The sequence below is a fragment of the Enhydra lutris genome, unplaced genomic scaffold (genome assembly GCF_002288905.1).
Source record: "Enhydra lutris kenyoni isolate GAN:26980312 unplaced genomic scaffold, ASM228890v2 scaffoldscaffold3, whole genome shotgun sequence".
Lineage (NCBI taxonomy): Eukaryota > Metazoa > Chordata > Mammalia > Carnivora > Mustelidae > Enhydra > Enhydra lutris.
The window spans coordinates 24858474-24885916 of record NW_019154087.1 but is presented as its reverse complement, the minus strand read 5'-3'; the positions used below and the strand labels follow the sequence as shown (position 1 = coordinate 24885916).

The following is a 27443-nucleotide window of genomic DNA, read 5'->3' as shown; positions in this document are numbered from 1 at the left end:
GAAAAAGAACACAATATAGATATATTCAGGAAGAGATTGCTTCTGAAACCCACTGAAGCTCACATCCCATGGGGGGCTCTAGGGCACTGTATAGAGCACACCTCAGAGCTGTGACATGTGAAGGTTATTGATCCACCAATTCCCGTTAGACATTGTTTGAGGGATGCTCCTGACAGTGTTCATTCCTGACACACTGGACTTCCTTTTATGTAGACAGAGTAGGAATCTGTGGTCAGAGAAAGCCTTTTAGATAGAGAAAGAGAGTAGCAGCAGGAAGCTCTTCAGTGTATATAGGAACATTTAAGACCAAGGGGATTTGGGTGAGGCATTCCCAGTGCTGCAACTTCTCCCAAATCTCTGCTTGATTTTATCCCTATATCATTTAACCCTATTTATATACCATATATTTTACTTATTTATCTCATTTACTTGTGCCCTTTGTGAGGCATGGATTTTTGTCTCTTTGCTCACAGCTGTATCCCCAAGTCTTAATACAGTGTCTGGAATGTGAGCAGCAATAATTGCTTATTGATTGTTTATGAATGACTTCAGCCTGTGTGAATGGTCTAGGAAGTCCTGGTGAAGAGATAGAATCTATATCAAATAAATACCAGTTAGGCAAATGTATGGTCAGGAGAGCAGTACAGGAGCCCAAAATTTGTAGGTCATCAGTTGTAAGTGAGGTAGCATGTGGCAAGTGTGAGGACAAGCCATTCCTTTTGATTGGAGCAGTTGGTTCTTATAAAATAAAAATAACTGGAATAAGACAAGGTAGGTCTTAGCCATAGAAAACTGTCAGGCTGAGGAATTTGGGGTCTTTTCTGTAGGCAACTTGGACGAACTGAATGTTTTAAAGGAGGAGAGTTCATCATAGTGTTATAACCCTTATTAAACTTACGCTCATGAAAGACCAAAAGTATCAAGCAAGCTGATTTGGGCAACCAGGAAAAAAGATGAGTTTAGAAGCTTTTTCAGAGGCACAAAGTAGGACCCGATATGGAGTCACCAAAAAAAAAAAAAAAAAAAAAGAAAGGCTCAAAGAATGCTAGAGATAGTGGGGTGAAACTATTGATATCTGAGGTCTAGGTGACACAGGAGTGACCTAGTCATGATCCTGAGATTTGGAATCTGGAATTTAGTGGTTCAGTTACTACATGGAGTGCCCAAACACCTGCCCTCTGTATTTTGACAATATAACTTAAGTATCCCATGCTTTCTTTTTAGAATTTCTAAAGGGTCATAAGATTTACTGGATCTTTAGCTGAGAAGGACTATTCCTAGCAGTACTTTTTGTCATCTGGGCATTTCCTACTCTAAGTAGGAAAGAAGAGCAAATGTGAAGACCACTGCTAACCCCAAGTAACTTCTTTCCTGACGGTCCCTATGTCAAGGCAGGTAACAGAAACAAAGCCAGGGACACTTGATCAACTATTTGCTTTTAACCAAGGATATCAGTAGAAGTTGACTTTTCTATTAGTAGTCAAAACAAAGTTTGGAAGGAACTTCTCAATCCTCTTCCTCTCTCAGAGTTCTCAGAAATTTTTTTCAATGGGACCACAGTCTCTGGCCTGGCCTTTACTAACCTCTGTGGGCTCTGCTTTTCCTCTTTCACAAGCTGAGTGAGATGTCTGTCTCAGAATCCCAACCTTACTTTTGCAAAGGGATTGATATCCCAAAAGAGGTCTGTCCACATTCTGTCTTCTGGCCTGGAATGTTTCCGGATAGTTATCGGGCAAGTTGGGCATTTAGCTGCAAGATTAGTTAAAAGACTTGCTATCTAGCTGTGATATTGATTCAATTTGTAGTTTGACTCAATTAGCCAGTTTAGAATCTAGCTTCACAGCAGGAAATCTTACACACACAAATCAGCAGTTTTGAGAAACCTGATGAAATAATGGCTAGTTTATTCTGAAAAGCTTTGTAATCCAGAAGCCAACTGTCTGAGTAAATGCCCTAGTAATTAGATAATTATCCTAGCCCTGTGGTTGCCAGGGCCTTCTGCCAACATCCTCTTTTCTACTTGCTGCAATTTCTGTCTCACAAGCTTTTCCTTCTCAATTGCCTCACTAAAAAAATAAAACAAGACCTGGTTCTTTCCTCTCAGAATGTCCCCATTGGGTTTCCACTTCTTATAGATTTCTATACCTTTTCAGGTTTCTTCCTTTCTCCTCATATTCTTTACAGTTACAGTCTTAATATCATTTGGCCTTTAGGCTCCAAGATTAATAATGGGGCAAACTAATCTAGAGAACACACCTAGGTTTCCCCATAATGCTGTGTGTGGAAATGCCTTCTAGAAGGGGTGGATAGGACCAGCGTTCTGTAAGACTGAACCAGACAATGTTCAAGTTGCTTTCCTCATTATGATTTCCTCAGTATGATTTCTAATTAAGGGCCCAATATTGGACCCTGTGTTGAACCTAGATTTACTGCCCAACCACATCAAATAGAAACACTGAAGTCTTTTCCAGAAAGTTTCCAGAGAAGAATTTGATTGATGGAAATCACTATGATCTGCAAAATCTATGTTATTTATTGTCATTGCTCTTCTACAATTGTGTGTGTGTATAACTTTAAAGCTGTGTGATTTTGATCATCAAATTAGAAGCCGAAAAATATATTTCTAAATTGAGGTCAGGACAGTAATATCTAATTGAGGTCTTTTAATCCGCAGTTATTAGAAGAAAAACAATGTTTGTAGTTGCTGCTAAAATTTGTCAAGACTTGCTAAAATCCTTAAGAAATATTCATAACTTTAGCTCCACAGTTACACTTATGAAATTTATCATATGGAAATAATCATGTGTGTAAACCAGATTTTAGCCAGGAGAGCTGCTTATAATAGTGAAAATGACATTTCTATTTAGATTTCAAAGATTTGGTGACTGGTTAAATAGACTAAAGTATTTCTACATAATGTCGACATTAAAAATGGTGCAATTGAGGAAGATCAATGTCATAAAAAGATGTTTCTGTTACACTAAGTTTAAAAAGGCAAATTTTATTTTATTTATTTTTAAAGATTTTATTTTTTAATTTTTTTTAAAGATTTTATTTATTTATTTGACAGACAGAGATCACAAGTAGGCAGAGACGCAGGCAGAGAGAGAGGAGGAAGCAGGCTCCCTGCTGAGCAGAGAGCTCGATGCAGGGCTTGATCCCAGCACCCTGGGATCATGACCAGAGACGAAGGCAGAGGCTTTAACCCACTGAGCCACCCAGGTGCCCTAAGATTTTATTTTTATTTGGTTGAAAGAGAGAGCAAGAGAGAGCATGAGCAAGGGGAAGGGCAAAGGGAGGAAGAAGCAGACTCCCCACTGAGCAGGAAGCCCAACCCGGGCTCAATTCCAGGACCCTGGCATCATGACCTGAGCCAGATGCTTAACTTATTGAGCCACGCAGGCACCCTGAAGAAAGGCGAATTTTAAAACATAATTTGAAGTGTATAAGTCTTTTGTACAGATGTACACACTCAGAGAAAAACAACTTGACAGGACATACCTCAGAATATCCGTGGTTATTGCTATGTGGTAGGATTCTAGCTGTTTGTGTAGTCTTTTGTTTACTTATCTGCCCATCTTTAATTTTCTACAATGAACATGAACTACTTTTATGATAATAGTGTTTGTTTTTTTTTTTTTTTTAAAGCAAGGATAGCAATACTTATATCAGACAGAATAGACTTTTTTTTTAAAAGATTTTATTTATTTATTTGACAGACAGAGATCACAAGTAGGCAGGGAGGCAGGCAGAGAGAGCGAGAGGGAAGCAGGCTCCCGGCTGAGCAGAGAACCTGATGTGGGGCTCGATCCCAGGACCCTGAGATCATGACCTGAGCGGAAGGCAGCAGCTTAACCCACTAAGCCACCCAGGCGCCCCATGTTTGGTTTTTTTAAAGAGTTTGTTCCTAGACTTCTTTTCTTTTTTTTTTTTAATTTTATTTATTTGTTTGACAGACAGAGATCACAAGTAGGCAGAGAGAGAGGAAGGGAAGCAGGCTCCCTGCTGAGCAGAGAGCCCGACATGGGGCTAGATCCCAGGACCCTGAAATCGTGACCTGAGCCAAAGACAGAGGCATTAACCCAATGAGCCACCCAAGCGCCCCCTAGACTTCTTTTCAATGTTCACTTTTAAAGGTGTCCACGATTGGAAATCTGCTGACACCTCAGACTGTTTAGTTTTGCTTTCTATGACTGGGTTTTAGGCTGAGTGTCCCAGGGCTCATTAAACAGAAAACAATAAACAGGAATTTCCCAAGTGTAAACTAACGGGAAATTTGCCCTCTGTCAGCAAATTTTCCAGGTATGCTAATAGCCAAACTGAGCACAACAGTTTGTAGATAAAAATTAAGTAGAAAGTTATAAAATATCCACTTAATGTGATATTTTTAACAAGGAAATTAGGCGATTTTAATTTTTTTTCTTCATACCACTTTTGATCTTTTACACTGTACATGTTTTTCAGAGCCCAACAGAGTGATTACGAGGAACATTTATTGATGGCTTCCACAGAGTAAATATATCATTTGAATTATAGTGATTAGATTCCATTTAAACGGTCAAAATTCCATTGGGTAACTAGATATGGGCCAAGTAGTATATTAGATACAGTGGGGTATTCAAATAACTCACAAAGACAAATGTCCTGGAGGAGTTCACAGTTCTGACATAGAGACAGATAAATTAATAAATATCTCTGGTATATATGGGTATATATGGGTTTCAATATCAGCATTGAGTCATACAAAGCAAGAGTCACGGAAGCAAAGGAGAGGAAGAGGTTAATTTTAATCAAGAGAGCAGGAACCTTTTCTTAAGAGGAAGTGAGATTTGGGGCTAGAAATAAAGAAAAGTGTATTAGTTCCCTATTGGTTACAGGTAACAAAATTCAAACTAGCTTAAATAAAAAGGCAATTTATTAGCTTCTGTAATAAGGATGTCTTGCTTTAGGCAAGAGAGATCCAGGCTTAGCCTTCCCTCTCTCTCTATCAACTTGATCACAGTCAAACTCTCCACAAAGATAACATAAAGACAAAAACTTACATACTTAAGGCATTATAAACCAGGCCCTTCTACTTCCCAAGAACCATTCATTAAAAATCAAGGAAGATTCTCATTGGTTCTGCTTGGGAACCTGCCCATCCTGAGCCAATGCCTATTGGCCAGCTAGGTCATATGCCCACCCTGTAGGGAACAGGGAAGGGAGCAGAGCATCATGACTGACAATTCCACCAAATTAGGTAGAGTTGGGGAGCTGTGGCTTCCCCCAAAAGAGCAACAGAAAGGATAGAGAGATGGTCAAAACTATTGGACAAACACTGTCACTACCATCTTCATTTCAGACAGGTAGAATGTTGCAAGGTTTCATGAGGGCAAAGCATTTGTGAGCACAAGAGCTCAGGCCAGGAAATAAATACAGGAAAATGCAAGGAATGTTTTGAACACAGTGGGTTTAAGTTGCTTGTGGGGTACAAAATAATTCTACCCCAGTGATTGTAGTCTCTGAATTGATGTAATGTTATAAGTCTGTTTTCCTTTACTTAGATATTTATACCTGGGGAGTTTTGCATGCACACAACTATAAATTTAACATTAATAAAGTGTAATGAGAACTTGCCATTTGAAGTATATCTTGTGATGAATATGTTTGTAAAGCAAAGTATTAAGTTGCCACCAGAAACACTAACCTTTAATTTTTCTGTTTTGTAAGTTTGAATTATTATCCATTGACTTTGTTTCGGATAATGTATACTTAGAATAAATCTTTTTTTCCAAAAAATAAAATTTTAATCCATTTAAAATGTAACTCAGCTTAAGCTTTTAGAGCATTGTCTATTTCTAGTGAATGATTAATAAATAAATATAAATGCTTCCTTGAATTTATATCAATAATTATAAAGTCATCTACTGGTTTTAAAAGCCTATTTAGATCAGACATTTGTTTGTTCCTAGCAAAGCAGTGACTGAATGTGAATTTATTTTATGATTCACAGAATCCCCCACAGGCCCATGGTGATACAGGCCAATTGATGTTTTAATCCTTTCTGTTCTTCAAAAAGAAGTGAAATTAAATGCTATATTCTTATTACTTAGTGTTTGCCACATTGAGCTAAGATTATAGATAGAATATAGAATTAAATCTTTGAAAAGTGAATTTAAAATCTAAGTTAGACAGATATGCAGGATTCTGACCTTGAGAAAGGAATTGTAGAAGTGACACCTTAGTGAAAAACTCAGGAGCAAGCCAAAAAATCCAGAGATGACAAAATATTCTGTAAGTATTTGCTAGTAATGGTCTAAAGTATAGGATTAAAGGGTCAATTTCTAGTCCCAACTCTGTCCTGACTTCCTAATTTTGAGCATGGCACCTCTCTTCACACGAATTTTCCTATCTTCAAACTCATTCATATCTTATAGAGAAGCTGTAATGACATGTGAAATAATAAATACAAAGTATTTAAACTTTTCAGAATAAAGTTTTCATAACAAAATTAAATAACAACAAGGTACACTGTATCAATTACATCTGATCTTTTATCATATAAAGCAAGCAAACTGGGGATGAAATTTTTATGTTAGAAGGATTCATTTCAAAATATGATTTTAAGAAAAATTCAACTAGCACATCTAAAATGAACTAATCTGGAGCCACCTGGATGGCTCAGTCAGTTGAGTGTCCAACTCTTGGTTTCTGCTCAGGTTGTGATCTCCAGGTCATGAGATCAAGTCCCATGTCAGGCTCCATGCTCAGCATGGAGTCTTCTTAAGACTCTCTCTCACTGAGCACCTGGGTGGCTCAGTAGGTTACGCTTCTGCCTTTGGCTCAGATCACAGGGTCCTGGGATCAAGCCCTGCATCGTACTCCCTGTTGAGCAGGTAGACTGGTTCTCTCCCTCCCTCTTCCCCCTTCATGTTCTTTCTCTCAAATAGATAAATAAAATCTTATAAAAAAAAAAAGACTATTCCTCTGTTCCTCTCCTATCTGATTCATATACAATTTTTGGAAAACATATTTTGCACTATGCAAATTTATCCCATTGCTATTTAATTAATACTCAATGCATAAAGCCATTCCTTAGAATAAATAATGTGTTAAGTCAGTGGTACCCAGAAATATATGACATCTTTAGCTATTTAAAATTATCATTTAACAAAAAGAGTCATGTAACTATTATCTGCCCTTTAGATATTCTGTATAATATTAAATACATTTTGTAAAATAGAAACTGGAGGTCTTGAGTAGCTATAGATTTCAGGCAAAAGAGTCATATGTGCCCTATCCAATTAGAATAACTACTTAAAGGAACATTTCATGAGATACTTAGATACCTTAAGAGCTAATGATGATTGCAATGTAATGATACAGTACAGAGATACAGGTTATTTTAGAAAACATAAAATCTTTTTTAAATTTAAAATTTTAAATATAAAATTAAATAATACTTAAAGTATTGAAATAAATCCATTACATAGAACCATGTGGAATTTGATTACAAATAAGGCTGGGGATGGAAGTTTTCTTTAGGACAAGACTGATGATAGGAAGGTGAGGAATTTCCCATGATGCTTGGAAGGAATGTGGATATCTAGATCATATTGCATAAGAAATAATTGACATAGTCACCAAATTTTTAAAAAGGTGGAATGTGAAACAATGCTTCTTGTTTAATAACAGAATAGCCTTATCAGAATAATATCTCTGTCTGGTATGGGGCACAACAGTTGAGTCAAAATCAAAAAAGGATGGGATAAAAGGATGAGCAACCTGCCTGCTTCTTCCCCTCCCCTTCCCTCACCACAGACTTAGCTCACCCAAAGAGACAGCTGCTGAGAGTATGAAGATGAAACTACAGTGTTCACTTTCATCTCCAGAATTCCTCCACATCTGCCTCTTCCCCTATATCCCTTGTTCCCAATTCCCCTTCATTTCTTGGCCTCCTTTTTTGATCCTTAGTTGAACCCCCTGTCCCTCTCACCCCTAAAATACTGACCTGGTTTGGAACAGGCAATTCTGCTTTCCACCTGTGAAGCTCTTCCATGACTTGAATATTGATGACATGATTATCCACCTATGACCCCACCTGCAGTAAACCATGGAGAATGTCACCTACTCCTATACCCTGTGGTAGCCCAGTAGAGTCTGTACCAATCTGTTCATAAGCCAACTAGATACTATTTGATTATGAAAGGAGATTAGACTTAAACTCAAGAGAAAAATTTAGAGTAAGATCCACAAAATCAGGGCACATATCTCATCAAATTCTATTTAGATAGTTTAGGGTGGTTGGTCATCCCTCTACTAATCATCCAATGCCTAAGACAGAGTTGGGTTTCTCTTACAATTCTTGATACATAGAAGGACCTCAGGAAATAGTTAATGAGGGAGAGATGGATGAATAAATAAAATATCATAAGCACCAGCTCTAAGATCCAGGAATGATTATACTGGTTTTTGAGGGCGCACATGAAGTTACAAAATATGATGAATCTTTAATTAGTAGAACATGTTTGGTGAAATTTCCATTCACATTTCTTTTAAGAAAAAAGCAGGAAGCAACTCAGCATATCTACTTGTCATCACTTTTAGAACATCTGTGGTTTTAAAACAGCTTTGAAAATAGTTACTTGCCTAGAGTGAAGTCTGACTTCTGCTGTATAAGCATTAAAGTGTTCTAAATTCATACACACTAGTACATACCCTCATAGATGGCAGTTAATAAAAGTACTGAATAGGTGGCTTAAATCTTCTTCCTACTCTGGTTTTATAGGAATATGTATATGTATATTTGGGTCATTAAAACTTGGTCAAAATAAAGAAAAAGGCGGAGGGAACAGATGCAGCAACCCCCCCCCCACTTTCTTTGCATGAAAAACTGCACATTTACTCAGAAATCCCAAATAAGAATGTTTACAGGAACGGTCGATGGAAGCAGCACGGTTTGGCATTTGAAATGCTTACTGTTTAGTGGGAGAAAACATCCTAAATACAGTGCGTCTCTCTCCATCAGCTGGTGCTCACTATTTGTGTTTCTTCAGATTGATCAGCTGGACGTGGATAGCTTGTTTAGCAACATTGAATCAGTGCATCAGATATCAGCCAAACTGCTGTCATTGTTGGAAGAGGCCACAACAGACGTGGAACCGGCCATGCAAGTAATCGGTATGTTTACTCTCTTCTCAAGTTCTACAATACAACAGGAAATAATATTTTAATAACCTCCCTTTGCTTTGGTTTTATGTTTCTGACTCACCAAGCTTCCCAGGAGATGTGTAAATGCTAAACCCATCTTCAGGCTCATTGTAATTACACAAACTCTGTATTTGTCTTCAAATGGGTTTCTATCCATTTGCTGAAGTCCCACAGTAGCACTAAAGCATACAATTTGCTTTTTAATTTTCAATCTTTCAACCTCCTTGCCTTCCAGATGTTCTCTCATTTTGTTTTATGGCTAACACTTACTCGATCCTTAAAGAATTAAATATTTAAATACTTTCATAGCTTTACCGATTTTAGTCAGTGTTTTTTCAGATCTCAAGTGTATGAATCCATTGGCTTTGGGATTGAAAAAATTTTGTGTGAAGGGTTTTTATAATTTCTAAAACACGCAAGTTCTACTTTTCCCATGCTTTTCCTTTTTCCTCTATATTACTTGCTTTCTAAATATATTTTTACTCTCAATCACAGGATTAATTTCTTACTCTGGTGAGATTTTGGAAAAAAAATACAAAGATATCATTGAAGAAGCATTGAGCCAAATTTTTATCCCCTCCATGTCTTGGAAGTTGCAAAGGGAATACCATATTGTAAACTTTTTGAAGGCAATTACCACATCGGAGATATCATATACATAGTGCCACGGAGGCTAAGACATCTTTAAATATTTTTGGTTATTTTCCTATTTCAGATATAGCATACAGTGTATGTTCCCTACAAAAATATTAAAAACAAATCAGGAGTACAAGAGTAATATACCTCTTCAATGCCACCATCTTCCTGATAAGTAACCACTGTTAGCAGTTTGATGTGGATCCTTTCTTTGAGACTTATATAGACACAAACACACTCACACCTTATGTCTTTACTCATTGTGGTTTTATTTGTTAAAGAAAATCAGAGTTTTAAAAATGAAATTGATCTTGTTTAGTATTTATGGGAGACCCAAAGTTTAATAAGCAAGGTTGATACTATGCAAAGGTGAATCACCCTTTTGTAGTGTTTTAAAGACCCAAAGGTCAGCTCACTCAAAAAGATTCTCCCACAGACAGGTTTAAATTTAACCATTACTTATGACTGAATGTCCCTATTCTGTACTGAATGTTTGTGTTCCCCAAAAATTCATATGTTGAAGCCCTCACCCTCAGTGTAATGGTATTTGGGGATGAGGCTTTTGGGAGGTAATTTTGGTTTAGATGAAGTCATGAGGCAAGGAGAGGGTCCCCATAATGGACTTAGCAAAGGAAAGAAAAAGAGACCAGAGCTCCCTCTCTCCCTCTTCACCATGTGAGGACATAACAAGAGGGTAGCTATCTGTAAGCCAGGAAGGAGGTCCTCACTAGGAACTGAAGCAGCTGGCACCTTAATCTTGGATTTCTGAGCCTCCAGAACTGTGAGAAATGTCTGTTGTTTAAAGCCTTCCTTCCCCCAATCTATGGTATTTTGTTATGGCAACCTGAGCTAACATATTTTCTAATAAGCTGTAAATGTATTTTCTGAAGGAAGGACTCTGTTCATTATTACTTTAGTGTGGATTGATTGGCCATTCATTTATTAATTCACTCAATGAATAGTTATTAAGTAGCAGTGTATATAAAGCATTGTTGGGTATCAAAAGATGAAAGAGATCATCTCTGTCCTCCAAAAGTTTGCCACTGAAAAGCTCCTTGAGTTGAAGTTATTTGGGTAATAGACCATCAGACTATTTTCTACACTACTGCAGAACTTCAGAGGATAAGAAGACTATTTCTAGATGGGGAATCACAGAAGGATCCTTGAAGATGTTACTTGGGCTTGGAGTTACAGTCCAGATTTCAACAAGTGGGATCCAGGTCTGGAAGACTAAGCAGAAGCAACAGCATAAACAAAAGCATGGACAGCAAATGCCAAATGCCAAGCATGTTTAGGAAATGGCGAGAGATCAAGCCAAGCAAGAGTGAAGGATGAATCTGAAGCAAAAGTGAATCAGAAATGAATCTTAGGGGCACCTGGATGGCTCAGTTGGTTAAGCCTCTGGCTCTTGGTTTCAACTCAGTTCATGATCTCATGGATGGTGAGATCAAGTCCCACTGGCTCTGTGCTCAGTGGGGAGTCTGCTTGAAGATTCTCTCCCTCTACCCCTCCTCCTATTTGCACATATGAGCGCACTCTCTCTCTCTTTAAATAAGTCTTTAGAAAGAAAAAGAAATTAATCTGCAAGTGCAGAATAGAGACAGACTATACTTGGAATCAAATTTGGAATTTACTCTGCAGATACTGAGGAAAAATTGAAAGATTTTTCAGCAAGGGTGTGATGAGACATACAAGTTTCTGGAGAAAGAAAATGATGGTAAGTAGGAAGAGAATGGAATGAAGGAAAAAATGAGTCCTAGACTAGTAAATATGTTGTTATAAATAATGTGCAGGTGTGTGGTAGCAAGCATCTAGGCTATGGAGGATACAATGAGAATAAAAAAGGGGGGTCAGATTCAAGAGAAATGTCGAATGAAGCATAAACAAGATTTAGGGATTGGTTACCTGTGCTAAAGTCAAAGACAATTCCAGCTTTAAGGAGGCAAGTATCCTAATTTACCTAGAACATCCTGGTTTTAGCCTATTGTTCTAGCATTCAGTCCAGTTTAGCATTTGTCCTGGAATGTCTCCTTTTTAAGGAGGATCATGACTAATCATTGTACTACAAGAGATTTGGTGAGACCTCTACATTGTACTCCATTTCTAACTGGTCTCTCCTAATAGAATATAAGAGGCAGGTATATGTGACAGAGTTCTCCCTGTAACACATGGTAAACTCTGAAAGACAGCCCATCCCTCCTTTCCCAACCTTTTGAAGTATGGCACGCACTGCACTGGCTGATAAGAAGATGACATTTGGACGTGAAGCTCAACTAACTGCTTCCTGTTCTGGCAGTGCTGGGAGATGTGTCTGAGGCTACAGATTCTGCTGTCCACTGGGGATAGCAGTGACTATGTCAGGGCCCATGATGGGTGGCCCATGCCAAGACCTGTGAGAGGCACAAAGCCCCCAGGATACTAGTCAGTGGGTTTTAGTAGGACCTATAGGGAATTAAAGATTAGATGTAAGCGAATTTCCTGTGAGAGGTAGAAGCTTTGCAGTCCTGCTACAGAGTATCTAGATGCCGTTGCTACAATAGTTTGGTAATTTATCTTATGATATAAATCCATAACTTTTTAATGATCTGGTTATGCTAACTTGTTATGCTTACTTAATGATCTGGTTATGTTTTGCAATAAGCCCTTTCAGAAGCAAGGGGCTCATCTATGCATGTTTAATAAAAATTAAGTGTTGATTTTCTGTTGTTGAAGGAAGTTGATGATGAGCATGTAACACACAGAACACTCGCTATCCACCATGGGGTTCTTAATACTATCACTGACCGTAAGAAAATCAGAAGACAAATCTGCGGAAGCAGCAGCAATATCTACATCAGAATTAGTCATTGCTTTATAAAGACTGTGCCCATTGTTTTCAAACCTTGGCATTTGGCATTTGCGGACCAGCTTCTGTTCCGGCTGTTCCCTTCCCTTGGGACCTTCTTCCCAAACTTCTTCCCACTTGTGGAAATCTTACCTACGATGTTAAGCCCAAGGGCATGTGGTTTCACACTTGGAGCTGCAGAAGTGGGTGACATTGAGCACTTCATGCAGCATGGCTTCGTTAGGTCAAAGGACAGTTATCCTAAGTTGATTGTTCTCACTTTTAATTCTGAGTTTCCTTGGGCCCATGAGAAATGTAAAGCAATGGTTATTAATGAGTTGATACCAATGGCAGAAGAGTTTACAAATAGTCAAATTATGACAGTTTTAAGCAGTGTGAGCAGGTAAATTAAATTTAAAAATCAATTAATTCCTATAATGATAAAAAAATATTTAACCAGGGGCACCTGGATGGCAGAGTTGGCTTAACATCTGACTCTTGGTTTCAGCTCAGGTCATCATCTCAGGGTCTTGGGATCCAACCTGCATCAGGCTCCATGCTCAGTGTGGAACCTGCTAAAGTTCCTCTCTCTCTCTCCCTCTGCCCCTCCCCTCACTTTCTCTCTCTCTCTAAAACAAATGAATGAATAACTCTTTAAAAAAAAAAAAAAGTTTAACCAATTCACAGAACAGAAGACAATTTTTGGAAGTGTATTGTTTCCAAGGTGAATTTTGTGAATTGTGAATGCTATTCTTACTTTAAAAATTAAGCTTGTGAATGCGAATGAAAATATGAATACATATTTTGGGGGAGCACAACATCTCAGTAAACTAGTATTTTTATTAAAGTAAGAAATCTATGGGGCTTCTGGGTGGCTCAGTCAGTTCAGCGTCTGCCTTCAGCTTGGGTCATGATCTCAGGGTTCTGGGATCAAATCCCACATGGGGCTCCCTGCTCAGTGGGGAGCCTGCTTCTCCCTCTCCCTCTGCCTGCCACTCTGCCTACTTGTGCTCTCTATTTGTCTGTCAAATAAATAAATAAAATCTTTAAAAAATATATAAAAATAAAGACAAGAAATCTATGGAACAGAAATTGAGATTGTGGTGATTATGTACTAAAGCTGTGATATTCTATTAGTTGAAATGGTAACTGTAGTCAAAATTCACACAGCTTTATACATACAAAGTTAGAGTAAACTAAATACAATATCTGGAGGATAAAGTTGATATTAATTTAAAAAACAATCTTATGCATGATGGTAATATTTTCTTTGTCGCTGGTCAGTAATCAACTTTAAGAAATTGACATTTTACTCAAAATTAATGAGAAGTCTTTAGTTAAAGTATGCAACAAAGAAAGAGGAAAAAGAACTACTTCAGCTTTTTAATCTTTACAATTGTAATTACTGAAAAAGAAATTGCAAATAAGAAGACACTGAAATTTATCACTACTAAAACTGGGAGTTAGCTTTAAAAAAATGGGTTTATATGGTAAAGAAGATTTAATTTTAAAATTCTATAATAACATTTTGGAAAACTTGACTTATAGAAAGAAGTTTTGATGGAGTTCCTATTAAATAGAATAAAATAATATTCTGTACCAGATTTTACAATATCTACATTTGGAAAAATATTCAAAAATCATAAATAGAAACAATTTATTTGGTGAGTTTATTTTGTAAAAATAAAGAAAATAATTCAAATGGAGGCTAAAAGCTAGTACTTGTGAAAATATTTCAGCTCAAATATCTATATATTTCAATATAGAGAGATCTACAATCAGAATTTTAATATTTTTCATTTAGCAAAATTTTTTTGAGTGTGTCAGGTGCCTCTATGCTTATAGAAGAGTTTTTCCTAATTAAAAATATTATGGCTTACATATTTGAGCAGCAACATACATAATGCTACCCATGAGATAAAATAGAGTTCATAGTGATATAAATAAATGAGAAAGGAAAATCTTCCTGATAGTACATTTCAATGAATAAATATAGAAGGAAGAGGAGAATAGAAAATCACCATTAAACAAACACTGAAGTTAAAATTGTTGCAGCCAAAACCACCGTTCAGTGTTTGATTTCGTGGATAAAGTTTGAGGAGAATTTCATAGTTTCAAAGTATCTCCTGACTATTAAAAGCAAAGAGAGTAACTTTTTAGTGAGAAACCAGACAGAGACCACCTTAACCAAATGAACAAGGTCAATAGTACCAAGGAATAACACACATTCCCATCATAAACCCGTGATACAAGTGAGGAGGACACAGTACCATCTCTGTAGTACTTTTGCCCAAAATGCATGTGATCATGTCGAATCATGAGAAAAAATTAGACATGAACAAACTCAAATGAGGGACACTTGACAAAATAATGGGTTGATACTCTTCCAAAATATCAAGGTCATTAAAGATAAGACAAGACTGAGGAACCTCAGTGTTTTAAGACTGTGAAAGTAACAAAAAAATGTGTATGGTCAAAATGTGTAACAAAAAATGTGACCAAAAAAATGTGAATGGAAGCCTGGATAGATTCTAGAACAGTAAAAGAATGTAGTGTTGAAATTCAAATATAATGTTTAGTTTAGTTAATAGTACAAAAGCACACTTCATTTCCTTTTCTGACCATTGTACTGGTGATACAAGATGTTAAGCTGTTTGAAGGCTATCTGGAAACTACCAGCACTAGTTTTGCAATTTTCTGTTAAGTATACAATTACTTCAAAATAAAAATATTATGGTTTATAGAGAAAAGTCATTCGAATGTGTTCACAGTTTTTGCATTTACCAATCATGAGTTGCAACTTTGAGGGAGATGATAGAAAAATAGATAAGGAAATGAAAACAGTAAGACCAACTGAAAACAGTTGGAGTCATATTTTAATTTCCATGCATGACATATGGGCTAGCCTTGTGGCTTGGTTTGACCAATAAAATGTGGCAAAATGATGTTCTACAACAGCCTTGTGACATCCACTCTCTGCTCAGAGAGAGAGAAGGCTCAAACTACCCAGTTACTTCAAACAACATGGTCAAGGCCTTGAGCATGGGAGTATGGTCTCCTCAGCCAGGTGGCCTCTGGTTATAGATTGCAAACACATGAATAAAGCCTGCCAGCAACACCTGGAGACAAGCCATCCCAGCTGAACCTTGTTCAAATGGTCAATCCAGAGAATTGTGAACAAACAGTATTGTTTTAAGCCTTTAAGTTTTGGGGTGTTTTTTTTTTCTCCAGCAATAACTAATACAGATTCACAGAGAGAGATTTATTTAATTTAGATGATGAAAAACTTGATTTAGAAAATGCATTTTGAGCTTGGACTTGATGGATTTAGAAAGGTGGAGATTGAAGCAAATGACTTTTTTTAAAAAGATTTTTTAATTTATTTTAGAAAGGGAGAATAGGTGGGAGGGGCGGACAGAGAAGGAGAGAGATTCTCAAGCTGACTCTGCGCTGAGCAGGGAGCTCAACATGAGGCGATGTATCTCACAGGGCTCGATCTCATGACCCTGAGATCATGACCTGAGCAGAAACAGGCACTTAACGGACTGTACCACCCAGGCACCCCAAAGCAGATGACTTTCTGAATGACAAATGGCATAGAGGCCCCAAGGCAGCAGAGTACAGGAAATTCTCATAAAGGAGTGCAATCTGATGTGGCTGGAGCATAGTGCCAAGGAGACCTCCATGACCCAAACACGGTAGCCATATCAGTGCAAAGTTCACTGGCAATTTCTACGCTTACCTCCGCCCCCAGCAATTTCTATCGCTAAATCTTTCCCCAAAGCTCTTCCATTTCACTGGATAACCTGATTTTGGTGGGACATTTCCTAAATCATGTTACCACAAAATGAAAAGCACAGGTGTCCCATTTCTCTGTCCTTAGATGGCACGAATGAGAGGTTGTGATTCACAGCTCTAGTGCCAGAGGGAAACTTTCCAGATACCTAGATAAACCAGGAGGAGGATTTTACTCAATAATAACCTTGGGGTTTGGGTGAGGTTCAGGTTTAAGCACAGAGGCATATGTGTGTAGATATGAGAGCTCTGGGGAATTGTCTGGACTATCACGCCAAGTAGAAACTGGATTTTAAAACCTTGACTGCAGCAGCCTGTGAAATAGGAAATGGGCTCTAAATCTTTAGAAAATGGGAATATGAGAGGTGGCTCTTGTTCCCACTTTAACTGAAGACTACTCTGTAACAATTTAAGAAAAGAGTGAGCCAAGACAAAACAGAAAAAATGCTGGTGTAGGGTTTAAGAACACGAGGGCTTTGATATCAGTTCGACGTTGGTTTACATCCTGGCTCATCCAATAACTAGAGGTTTCATCTCAGGCAAGTTACAAAATCTCACTGAACTTCAGTTTCTCATGTGGAAATTTGAGTTAATAATACTCACCCTATGGAGTATTTGGGAAGGTTAAGTAAAACCCCATATAAATAACGATGGCCCAGTGCCTATTCTTAATAAATATCCAATACATGGAATTACTAATTTATTAGCCTGAGAATATTTAATTTACCCATCTATTTACAAAGCTTGACTTCTTATGAATGTAACCACAGAATGAAATGTGATTTTCTTTTCCCCAAAGTTCTTGATCATGTTTTTCAAACAATCAGATTCACTGAATGTGTGTAGCTCCTAGATGCTCCCAATATCTATGCATTTTGGTGATTCATAGACTTCATAAGCCAATGCATTTTATTCTATAAAGCATGACTGAACATATCAAGTATCATTTCCACATTCGATAGCGTGAACAGCAATGAACAACAATGCAGCAGACACTTTCCAAAGATGGCCCTCAACAGACCACACCCCCTGGTATTCACCCTGCTGTGCAGTCTAGTGCCATATTGACTCTGGACTGGCCCTGAGACTCACTGACTCCTACAATGCAGTAGAAGTGATGCTGTGTCAGAGCCTGGGGGCCTCAGCCTTTATAAACCTAGAAGTTTCTACCTTAGCGATTTGAGGAACTTGATTTAAGAAGTCCAGCTACCCTGCTGGAAATATCACATGGAGCGGTCATATGGAAAGAGGTTAGACCTGAGACTATGTAAGAAAATGGCCCAGCTGTCCCAGCATCCCAGCTGAGGCCAGCCTTCCTGCTGTCCCTGCCAAGGCACCAGCTTTGTGAATGAGCCATCTTGGACCATTCCGTCTGTTCAACCCTGGGCTGACTGCAGCCCCAGCAGGCATCAAAGGGAGTAGAAGAACCACATGGCTGATTCCAGCCAACTCACAGAATTGTGAGAGAAAATCAAAACAGTTGTTTTAAGGTACTAAGTTTTGAGGTGGTCTGTCACATAGCCGGATACCCCAAAGGGAGCTTGTAATCTCTTATCTACATTTGCAACAACGCTGTAATGTTTCAAAGCATTCAAAAAGAAAGAAAGAAAGAAAGAAAGAAAGAAAGAAAGAAAGAAAGAAAGAAAGAAAGAAAGGAAAAAAGACGGAGTTATGACTAGGTTTGGATCTACCTTAGGTGCTTAGCTCCTGCATACGGTACTGAGAACCAGAGCTGAAAGAAGCTTGTGGTAAAAGAACTGCAATTTCTCGTTTGCCTTTTCCTGAGGGCGAGTTTATCCTTTGAGAGAAAGACAATTTAGAGCTTTCTGTTCTTTGAAGGTGTAGTGGTGATGCACTGTTGTTCTATGGCAGTACTTTGTTCTCCTAAAGCAGTGTCTCTTGTATGTCCCTGAAGCAGGAATCTGTGCCTTTAGCAGTGATTTTGTAAGAAGGGCTTTAGTCACTGATAATTCATGTCCTGTTGCCATGTGGAAGATGCCGCCAAGTAGCTCACCTGAATAATTTTTCTAAAGAGTGTGCGTGTGTGCATCCGTGTGTGTGTGTGTGTGTGTGTGTGTGTGTGTGTGTGTATTGTACTCAGGACACAGATAGGTTCAACCTAGCTAATTCTGGCCAGTGAGGACAGGTTGGGGGTACCCCAGACCTGCATTCTGGAATGTGTGAGGTCAGTAGGGGCAAGACTCAGATGCAGCAGCTGGAAGGTCAGGGCATTTTATTAGAAATGTTAACAGTAATAGAAAAGCTATCAGCTTCAGAGAAGCTGAAAAAAAAGTTTTCTTGGGGGTGGGGGTCAAGTATACCCAAATCCATACAGGAGAGGACAAATCAGCCGGAGGCAGGGAACAACGGGATACAATGTGGGTTGGGCTTCCAGTCTCCCGAGTGCAGTCAAGTGAGGTCTCAGGGTACAAGGACTTATTTCTTGTAGTAAAAATAAAGCCAGGGTGGCTTAGTAACAAGTTCTACAGTTCTGCTCTCTGAGGAGAATGGGAAGCTCCAGGATGCTGTGCTGTGGGGCCGGCTCACAGAAGTCAGCACTTAGCTGTGCAGGCAGACCTGAATGGAGCCATGAAAAATCAGGTATTGTACAGAATACACGTAGAAATGAAGTCCTAAATCCTACAAATATTAAGAGTTCCATGAGACCCTGAACACTTTCCCCATAGCCAGGGAGTGAAAGTGAGAAGTGCATTTGCAGGGGTGCAAACCTTGCAAACCCTAAGGGTGCACAGTAGCCCAGAGAGAACATGGCCTTTGGTGGGAGACAATTCTGGGCTTTCATTCCGGCTGTCACCACGAGTTCTGCGGCCAATGCAGAGTCACTCAGATCAGTGAGAACTGTACTTGCCCACCTAGGACGAAACCTCACCAAGAGCAATTAACCAGGGTGCCTGGGTGGCTCAGTGGGTTAAAGCCTCTGCTTTCTGCTCAGGTCATGATCCCAGGGTACTGGGATCAAGCCCCACATCGGGCTCTCTGCTCAGCGGGGAGCCTGCTTCCTCCTCTCTCTCTCTGCTTGCCTCTCTGCCTACTTGTGATCTCTGTCAAATAAAATCTAAAAAAAAAAAAAAAAAAAAAAAAGCAATTAACCAAAAAAGGGCTTTTTTCCTCACAGAACAAGAATTCCATAATTCAGTAGCTCGGAACTGGGGCAGCTAGGGTTGGCTCCTCACAGCCTTTTCCTTCCTAGTACTTAACGTACGGTGACGTGTGGTGTGTGGCCTCCTGGTCTCACAAAAGCTGCTCCACTGTCAATCATGGCTTCCTTCAGGCAGTAAAGCAAACCATCTTCTCTTCTCCTGAGGCTTTTTTTTTTTTTTTCCCAATTTGGGAAGAATAGAAGCCCTTTCCAGTGCCTCAACCTGTGTCTCATGATTTCATTTCACACACACATTACTGCATCTCACACACAAACACATTCACACACAAATACACAGTTGCACCCATCCTTGGGCACCCCCGACTACCAGAGATTGGAGAAAGGTCAGTATTTTTAAGTGGGTGCGTTGCCGGTCTAACGTTTGTTAGTTTGGAACAAAGAAGAATGGATTAGCAGCTAGGAATGGATGCCACATTCATCTGTTCAATGGGAATTGAAACGGGAATTTCAAATTGGGAATTTCAAATTTCAAATGCGAAGAGCAAGTCCTCCAAGAGAACAAGACTTGAAGAACACTCCCAGAACATAAGCTCCAGGAGGAGAGGAATTCTTATCTGTTTCACTACTGATGCTTTGCCAGCACTGAGGACATTGTCCTCAGCAGCACTGAATGAATGGAATGAGTGATGGAGATAGTGAATCGTGTCCGGGACCCTACTAGCTGTTACACAGAAGGATCGCGGTGATCATGGTTGCTGTGGTTGTCACCACATCTGCCTGTGGTTGGCCCTACATTAACTTAGAGGCTGGCAGGTGGTCTAGAGCCACTGGCTGTAGCCGAGGCTCACACCCTTGAGAGAGGTATATACTAAGGTGAGAGAAATCAAGAATTATGGGTTGGTTGGTCTAAGAACAGGGTCATCGGTGCTACCCACCTTGAGGAGGGAAAAGTTATTGTGCCTCTTCCTAATCCAGGCCCAGAAACATTTTAGCTTTCAACTCTCAGAGAGCTAGTGTTTTTCTAATGTGCCACTTGGTCGAAAAAATGCCCACCTAGAGTTAAATATCCAGAAAGTCAAAAAGGCTAGGGAAGAGACCATGAGTTATCACCAAAATAAACAGTGGTATTCTAGAATGTGAGCACTGGAGCAACACTTAAAGAACATCCAATCCAACCACTTCACTGCAAGAGACTGATTGGCCCCAAATGCCATCACTAATGGTGGAAATAGTCAGAAGGAGACCCTAACTCTTCCTCCATGACCATTGATGCTCCCCAGTTAGTCCTGCCCTGCTGCCAGAGGGGTTGGGTGGTGCTGCCTCAGCTGTAGAAAGGCCTCTCCTTCAATAGACCCCATTGCAATGAGTACATTGTCCTCCTGCCACTGGACACAGCAGTGGCCCAAGGACAGGATCACACACCCCACAGTTGCTCCCCTCCTTTCTCTTTTTTCTCTTCACAGCTTAGCTAGCCTTACTGGTTCCACTTCCTCACCTCTCTATCTCACCTCACACTGCGCCTCTGAAATTGCTGCTACCATGTCACCAGAGACCTCAGAATTGTCAAATCTCATCGTTGAATCCATTTTTTCTGAACTTATCTTACTCTAGAGCTTCTGAGAATTTTTTACTGAAATATTCCTGATACCAGAAGAAAAATAGGAGCCCCAGGGAATGTAGAGTTATTACCCCAAGCCACTGCCACAGACATGAAACAACTTTGAAGTCTCATTTTCTCTTAAGAACTCACGAAAATTTTCCATTCTACTCTTTTCTGTGAAAAGGGGTTTTTTTCCAAATGTCTTCACGAAATTGATACTCAGGGGTTTATTTGTGTTTCTCCCATGGTTGCATGCACCACCTAGTTCCTGTGTTTGGTAGGAATTCTGTAACCCTAACCAGGGTCGCTAGGGTATCCTCCATTGTCAGGTTTTTTCCCAGGTTAGGCAGGAACTAATTGAGACTAAAGGTCAATAGTAGTGATTTCTGTAAGCAGCGTTTACTCTTCCCCCCATCTCTTTCTTCTCGCTTCCCATCCTTGCTCTACCCCGTCCTGGAGAACAGAAGGGCACTAGGAAAGGAAGGAAGGAAACGTATCCACAATCTGGCATTTAGCTGACTAATCCATTGCCTTGTTCATGGTGGACAGAGAAAGCTCTGATGTCTCTTCCTGTTGACACAGGACACTAACCCATCATGGCAGCTCCACACTCATGATCTAATCTAAACCTAATTATCTCCCAAAAGTCCGACCTCCAAATAACATCACACTGGAGGTTAGGGCTTCAACATACGGATTTTAAAGGGAAATAAACATCCAGTCCTTAACACTCTTAATCAGTAACAATTTAAGTAACATTTTCATCTGATTTTTGAGTTAGATTTTACAGGGAGTGAAGAGGGTCACTTGAACTGTCATGATTTCTCCCAAAACATCTTTTTATGGAAGGAGAAGAAACAGTGTGTTGATTAGAATTAAGTTCAGCCAGGAGAAACAGCAAACAAAATGAAACGTGACTAGCCTAAATAAGAGATGTCCATTTCTCTCTTGTGTAATGGTCTAAAGGCATGTATTTTAGGTCTATATGGCAGCTCTGCTCTGCAAAGTCCTCTGCGATTCAAGCTTCTTCCAGCTCACACTTAGCTTTGTCTTCATGGACAAGGTAATGTCCAGAAGAACAAAGGAAAATATGGAGAAGAAGGGGTAAATGAGGAGCTATCTGCCTCTTAAAGTTCCCGCATATTGTCACAGGACAATTTTCTGCGGACTTTAGTTACATGGCCACCCCTATTGCAAGGGAGGCTAGGAAATGAAGTTTTTATTATGCTGCAGGTAAAAATGGTATTGCTTCAAGGGGAATGCTGATACTGGGGGACAATGGCAAGCTCTGTTATCCACAGACTTATTTGCCATATTTCTCACTATTTTGCCTTTGGCTTGGCTAACACCAAACCTAGTTTTCCTCCCTTTTCTCTGACTATCTTCTCAAGCTCCGTGCAGACTCTTTTCCCTCTAGACTCCCCTCAGTGATAGTGTTCGCCAGCATCTGGTCCTCAAGCCCTCTTATCACTCTGTAGACTTTCTTGCATGATCTTATCAAAGTCATGGTTTCTGTGTCCTCAGTTTTACATACCTACACCTATTTTCCAGAACTTTTTTCCCTGAATCCCAGACTCACATATCCAATTCCATAAAAGATATCTCCACTTAAATATATTTTGGGTGACTCAACTCAGTACATCTAAAATTAAACTCATCGTCTTTCTACAAAAACTCTCTGTATCTTATCATTGTATATCTACATTCTTACTGAAACCAGAATCCAGGGATATAATTGGAATTCTCTCCATCTCACATATATTGATGTCCATTTTCTTGCCCTATTCTCTATCCTCCCTGATTTTTCTTCCACGGTTTATAGCTAACATCCATTAGGCATTTGCACGGGCCAGCTACTGATGTGTTACACATTTTAATTCACTTAATCTTCAAACAGCCCTACTATTATTGTTGTTCCATCTTACAGATCAAGAAATTAAAGAACAGAGAAGTCAAGTAACTCTCTCAAATGTCACAGGAGTGAATGGTAAAACCAGGATTTGAAAACAGGCCATTGATTTTAGTGCACTCTCTCTTAAGTGCTAGAACTTCCTTGTAAGCCCTCATTATTTATTTCTTGTATTACACAGAAGCTTTTTAATTGGATTCTCTCCTCTAGTCTCATTAACTCCTCCCTCAAATTCCATCTTTCATATGATTAATTACCACTGTAATCTTCTAGAATACAATCTAATCATGTTAGTCTGCTCCTTAAAATCTATCATCAGTGCTTCTCCATTACCTGCAGGCTAAAGTCCCAGCTCCTTAATGACATGCAAAGTCCTTCATGATTTGACTCTTGCTTACAAATACAGCCTCTTCTGGAACTTTACCACAGACATGGCACTGTCCAGCCATACTAGACCACTCCCTCAGTGTGTCTCCGTGCTTGTGTTCACTCAGAGCCCCTGTATCAAGGGCAGGCTATTATAGAAATTGCTAACAAGTATGCAAGAGCAGAACAAATGACCCTCCATGGTTTTGTTTTTGTTTTTTTAAAGATTTTATTTATTTATTTGACAGACAGAGATCACAAGTAGGCAGAGAAGGAGGAGGAAGCAGGTTTCCTGCTGAGCAGAGAGCCTGATGCGGGGCTCCATCACAGGAGCCTGGGATCATGACCTGAGCAGAAGGCAGAGGCTTTAACCCACTGAGCCATCCAGGCGCCCTTGACCCTCCGTGTTTTATACAAAGTACTTACCGTACCGGTAAATAAATAGTTCACTCTCACTGGCCTTCATAACTTCCTGAGGGAAGTGTTGGTTCTTTGTATCTGCAGTACCTACCAATGTGCTTGGTAAGTAATAGTCCCTCATTAAATTGTTGTGAAACAATGATGAAATAACTGCTTCATTCCATTTTATGCCATTTTCCTAAACAAAGTCTAGGACACAAAGATCTCTTGAATATCACTGTTCATACCCTGGGTTACTGCCCCGCAGGGGAAATTCATTTTTAAGTGGTGTCAGAATAATAGAGAGGCCATATTGTTTGGTATGGCACATCTTGGCAATGGATATGAGGGTCTAGACATAAAGAAGAGGTGGTCCAAGAAGAGAAACATGAATAGATTTAGACTAGAGAAGGGAAAAATTTGCAACACCTGAGTAACGATACCAGGACATAAAAACATGTTCAATATTTTGGGGAGTTTGTCGAGGAGATAACTAAGAGGGAAAAAGGACATTTTTCCTGTCCTCTGCATGGTGATTATTTTGGGGGAAAGCCAATGCAGAAATTCTTGAATTGTAGAATTTTTTTTTTTAAAGCACATGATAGTTATATTTATTTTACAGTGTTCTGGTGCTTTTGTGACAGGCAGTCAAAAGTGAAATTACCTTCACTGGTCTTGGCTCAGTCCTTCCTTCATTCCTAATCATCCCTTCAAACCCACATCCATTAGACAGAGCAGTTGTCCTTCACCACTACGGAAACGCAGCCCAGAGTTATGTTACCGTGGAAACAGAATCACTTTTTTGCTGCGAGATATATCGCTTTATCTGCATTATTATGAAGCAGAATACATTGGCAGGGCTAGAAGGGGAATCAAATATTCTGCCTGCCAGTGTTGTACTTGGCCTTTGGGTGAATAAATGACTTTCAATTAGAGTGCTTAAGTATCTTTTAACTTCAGTAATTGTTATTAGAGCCCCAGCAGAATTTTACTTGGAAAAGAGTAAAAATTTTGACTCTGCTGTTAAGGAGAGAACTATAAATTCTTCCAAACTATGCCATTTCTGTTAAAATGTGTGTGTGTGTGTGTGTGTGTGTGTGAATTTACAATTAATGGTTTCAAAATGTCTTTGTCCCTTGTTTTTTGACTTTCTGACTTGATCCGACTGCAGATTTATGAGGTCATCCTTACCTCTTCCTTTCTTTGTCTCCACTCTAAACTGCTTTGTAGTGAAACACATATATTTACAATCCCATCCTGGGTTGGGCTGTTTGTCTCCAGATCTCTCTTCTTAACTTGCTGCTGAGCTTCCTCTAGGCCTGCCACTTGCTCCCACTTCCAGTGGTGATACCTTCCCCTAGCCCTCACTCTCATTTGCCCCCTGGCTCTGTTCCTGGGAGGCTCGCCTCATCTCCTGCCATCTTTAAATTTAGTTACTATCTTATTTTATTTCCTCTTCTTGTAACTTCTCTGTTCCTTATTATTTGTGTTCCTGTCTTGAAGACCAGATCTGCAAGAATTACACTGGTAGAAAGATCAGTTCACTAAAATCCCAGGAACAAAACAAAAATCCCTCATCCCTTCAGTTCCAAAGATGCTCACAGACACTGTTTCCTTACAAGTTCAAAGAAAAGCACTATTAAAAAACAAACAAGACACACACACATGCACACATACACACACACATGTAGTCTACTAGGATCACAGGAATATCCCATATAATGGGGAGGGAAGAAAAGTCTCTTACAGTTTGGATATAGATTAGAACAGAAAGTGATACTTTAGAAGTACTAGTGTTTTAATTATAGAGAGGGAAGGGTAGTGTTAAGAGACGAGTGATGATTATTGAGCAGATAGTTTGTTACAAGTATTTTACATCTACATTCCATTTAATTCTCAAATTCATCCTCAGGAGTGATGAGAATCTACTCAGTTGCCCCCAAACCCTAGACGACAGTGATTTCTAATTCTGCTTCCGTTTGTACGTGTCTGTCCAGCAAAGCTCTGACGTGTGGAGAGCTAACAACACCTAAGTAAAATTGAGGGGAATAAAGCCTCTAATCCTGGCTTAGCCTCCACTGGACAGAACTATGGGAAAAATCATTTATTTGTTTCAAATTCAGATTTGTCCTTCCTTATTTAATAGGGATAAATAACCTCTTATCTCCTAATATGTGTAGGGAATTAAGTGGTTAATGTGGGTAAAGCACACTGAAAGTACAAAGGACATTCTATTTCTGTAGGAAGAATGACAGACTGTTGTTACTATAATAGGTGCAGGTTGGTATGTCCGTGTAACTCCCAATCAGTTCAGTCCAAAATCATTGTCAATCCCAAATATGCAGTGTCTTTGAGAGCAGACCCCATCACATATTTTTTCTCTGTCTCCCAAATCATCTTAACATAGTGCTGGGGTGTGTAGTGGATGCTTAATATACATTTTCGAGTGATGGAGTGGGTGATTAAATCCAGCTATTGTTCAATATCTCCTTGAGTCATTAGTTACAGATGCAATTTTATTATAATATCAAGAAGGATTCCTTAAATGCCTGGATACAATTAGCCCAAGTTGCTTTAAGAAGATACAGTCATAACTCTGGTTTATAGTATTATCCAGCTGAGGTTTGTTTTTTTTTTTTTTAAGATCTATTTATTTATTTTAGAGAGAGAGAGACAGAGAGAGTGGGGGGAGGAAAGGGGCAGAGGGAGAGGGAGAGAGTATCTCAAGCAGACTCAGCACCGAGCAGAGTCCCACACAGGGCTCAATCCCACGACCCTGAGATCACGATCTGCACTGAAACCAAGAGTCAGACACCGAACCAAGTGCACCATCCAGGGGCCCTATCCAGCTGAGTTTTAACAGAAATAATGGCCAATTCTTTCTATTATAACATATAAGGAAATATTTTATTTCCCTAAACTCCATTGCTTGCCTTTCAGAGAATCTCAGAAAACATTTGTGCAATAAATAGCAAAAAATAATTTACCTAGACCCTGAGATTTCACTTTCCATACCTCTAACAAATTAACAATAACTGCTCCATTTTGAGCATTTACTGTGTATGTACTATACACACACTACCCCTTTCATTTTTGTAATGACCCCCTGAAATTGAATCTATTATTGTCCCCTGTTATAGGTGAGGAAACAGATTCAGAGAGTAAAAATAACCTGTCCAAATCATAACCTGTCCAAGTCTATAGCACAGCCTGATCCAAACCCATACAGGCTGATTCTAAGGTATTGCTTTTAACCAGGATCCTGCATACCAGCCAGGTGCATAAATCACCTCTGAGAAAACCAGCTTTCTTTTGCTGCCTGTCTCCATTAAGTTCTTTATCCTTCATTTTATAAAAGAAAGGAAGGAAGGGAAGAATGAGGGAGAAAAGACAGAAAGAAGGAAGGAAGGAGGGAAGGAAGGGGGGAAGAAAAGGGAAAGAGAAAGAAAAGGGGAGGAGAAAGGAACAGAGGGGACTGGAGGGGAGGGGAGGGAGTGGGAGGGGAGGAGAGAGAAGGGAAGGGAAGGGAAGGGAAAGTAAGGGAAGGGAAGGGAAGGGAAGGGAAGGGAAGGGAAGGGAAGGGAAGGGAAGGGAAGGGAAGGGA

The 27443-nt window shown here is 39.4% G+C and overlaps 1 protein-coding gene across 1 annotated transcript in view; it reads left to right on the top strand.

Annotated features, from left to right (window-relative positions):
* Positions 1 to 27443, top strand: part of LOC111157841 (Rho guanine nucleotide exchange factor 38) — a 139049-nt gene that overhangs the window by 57309 nt on the left and 54297 nt on the right. The window contains exon 3 of the mRNA XM_022519524.1: positions 9036 to 9159. Within this exon, the coding sequence (XP_022375232.1) occupies positions 9036 to 9159 (124 nt within the window). The remainder of the gene's footprint in view (positions 1 to 9035; positions 9160 to 27443) is intronic.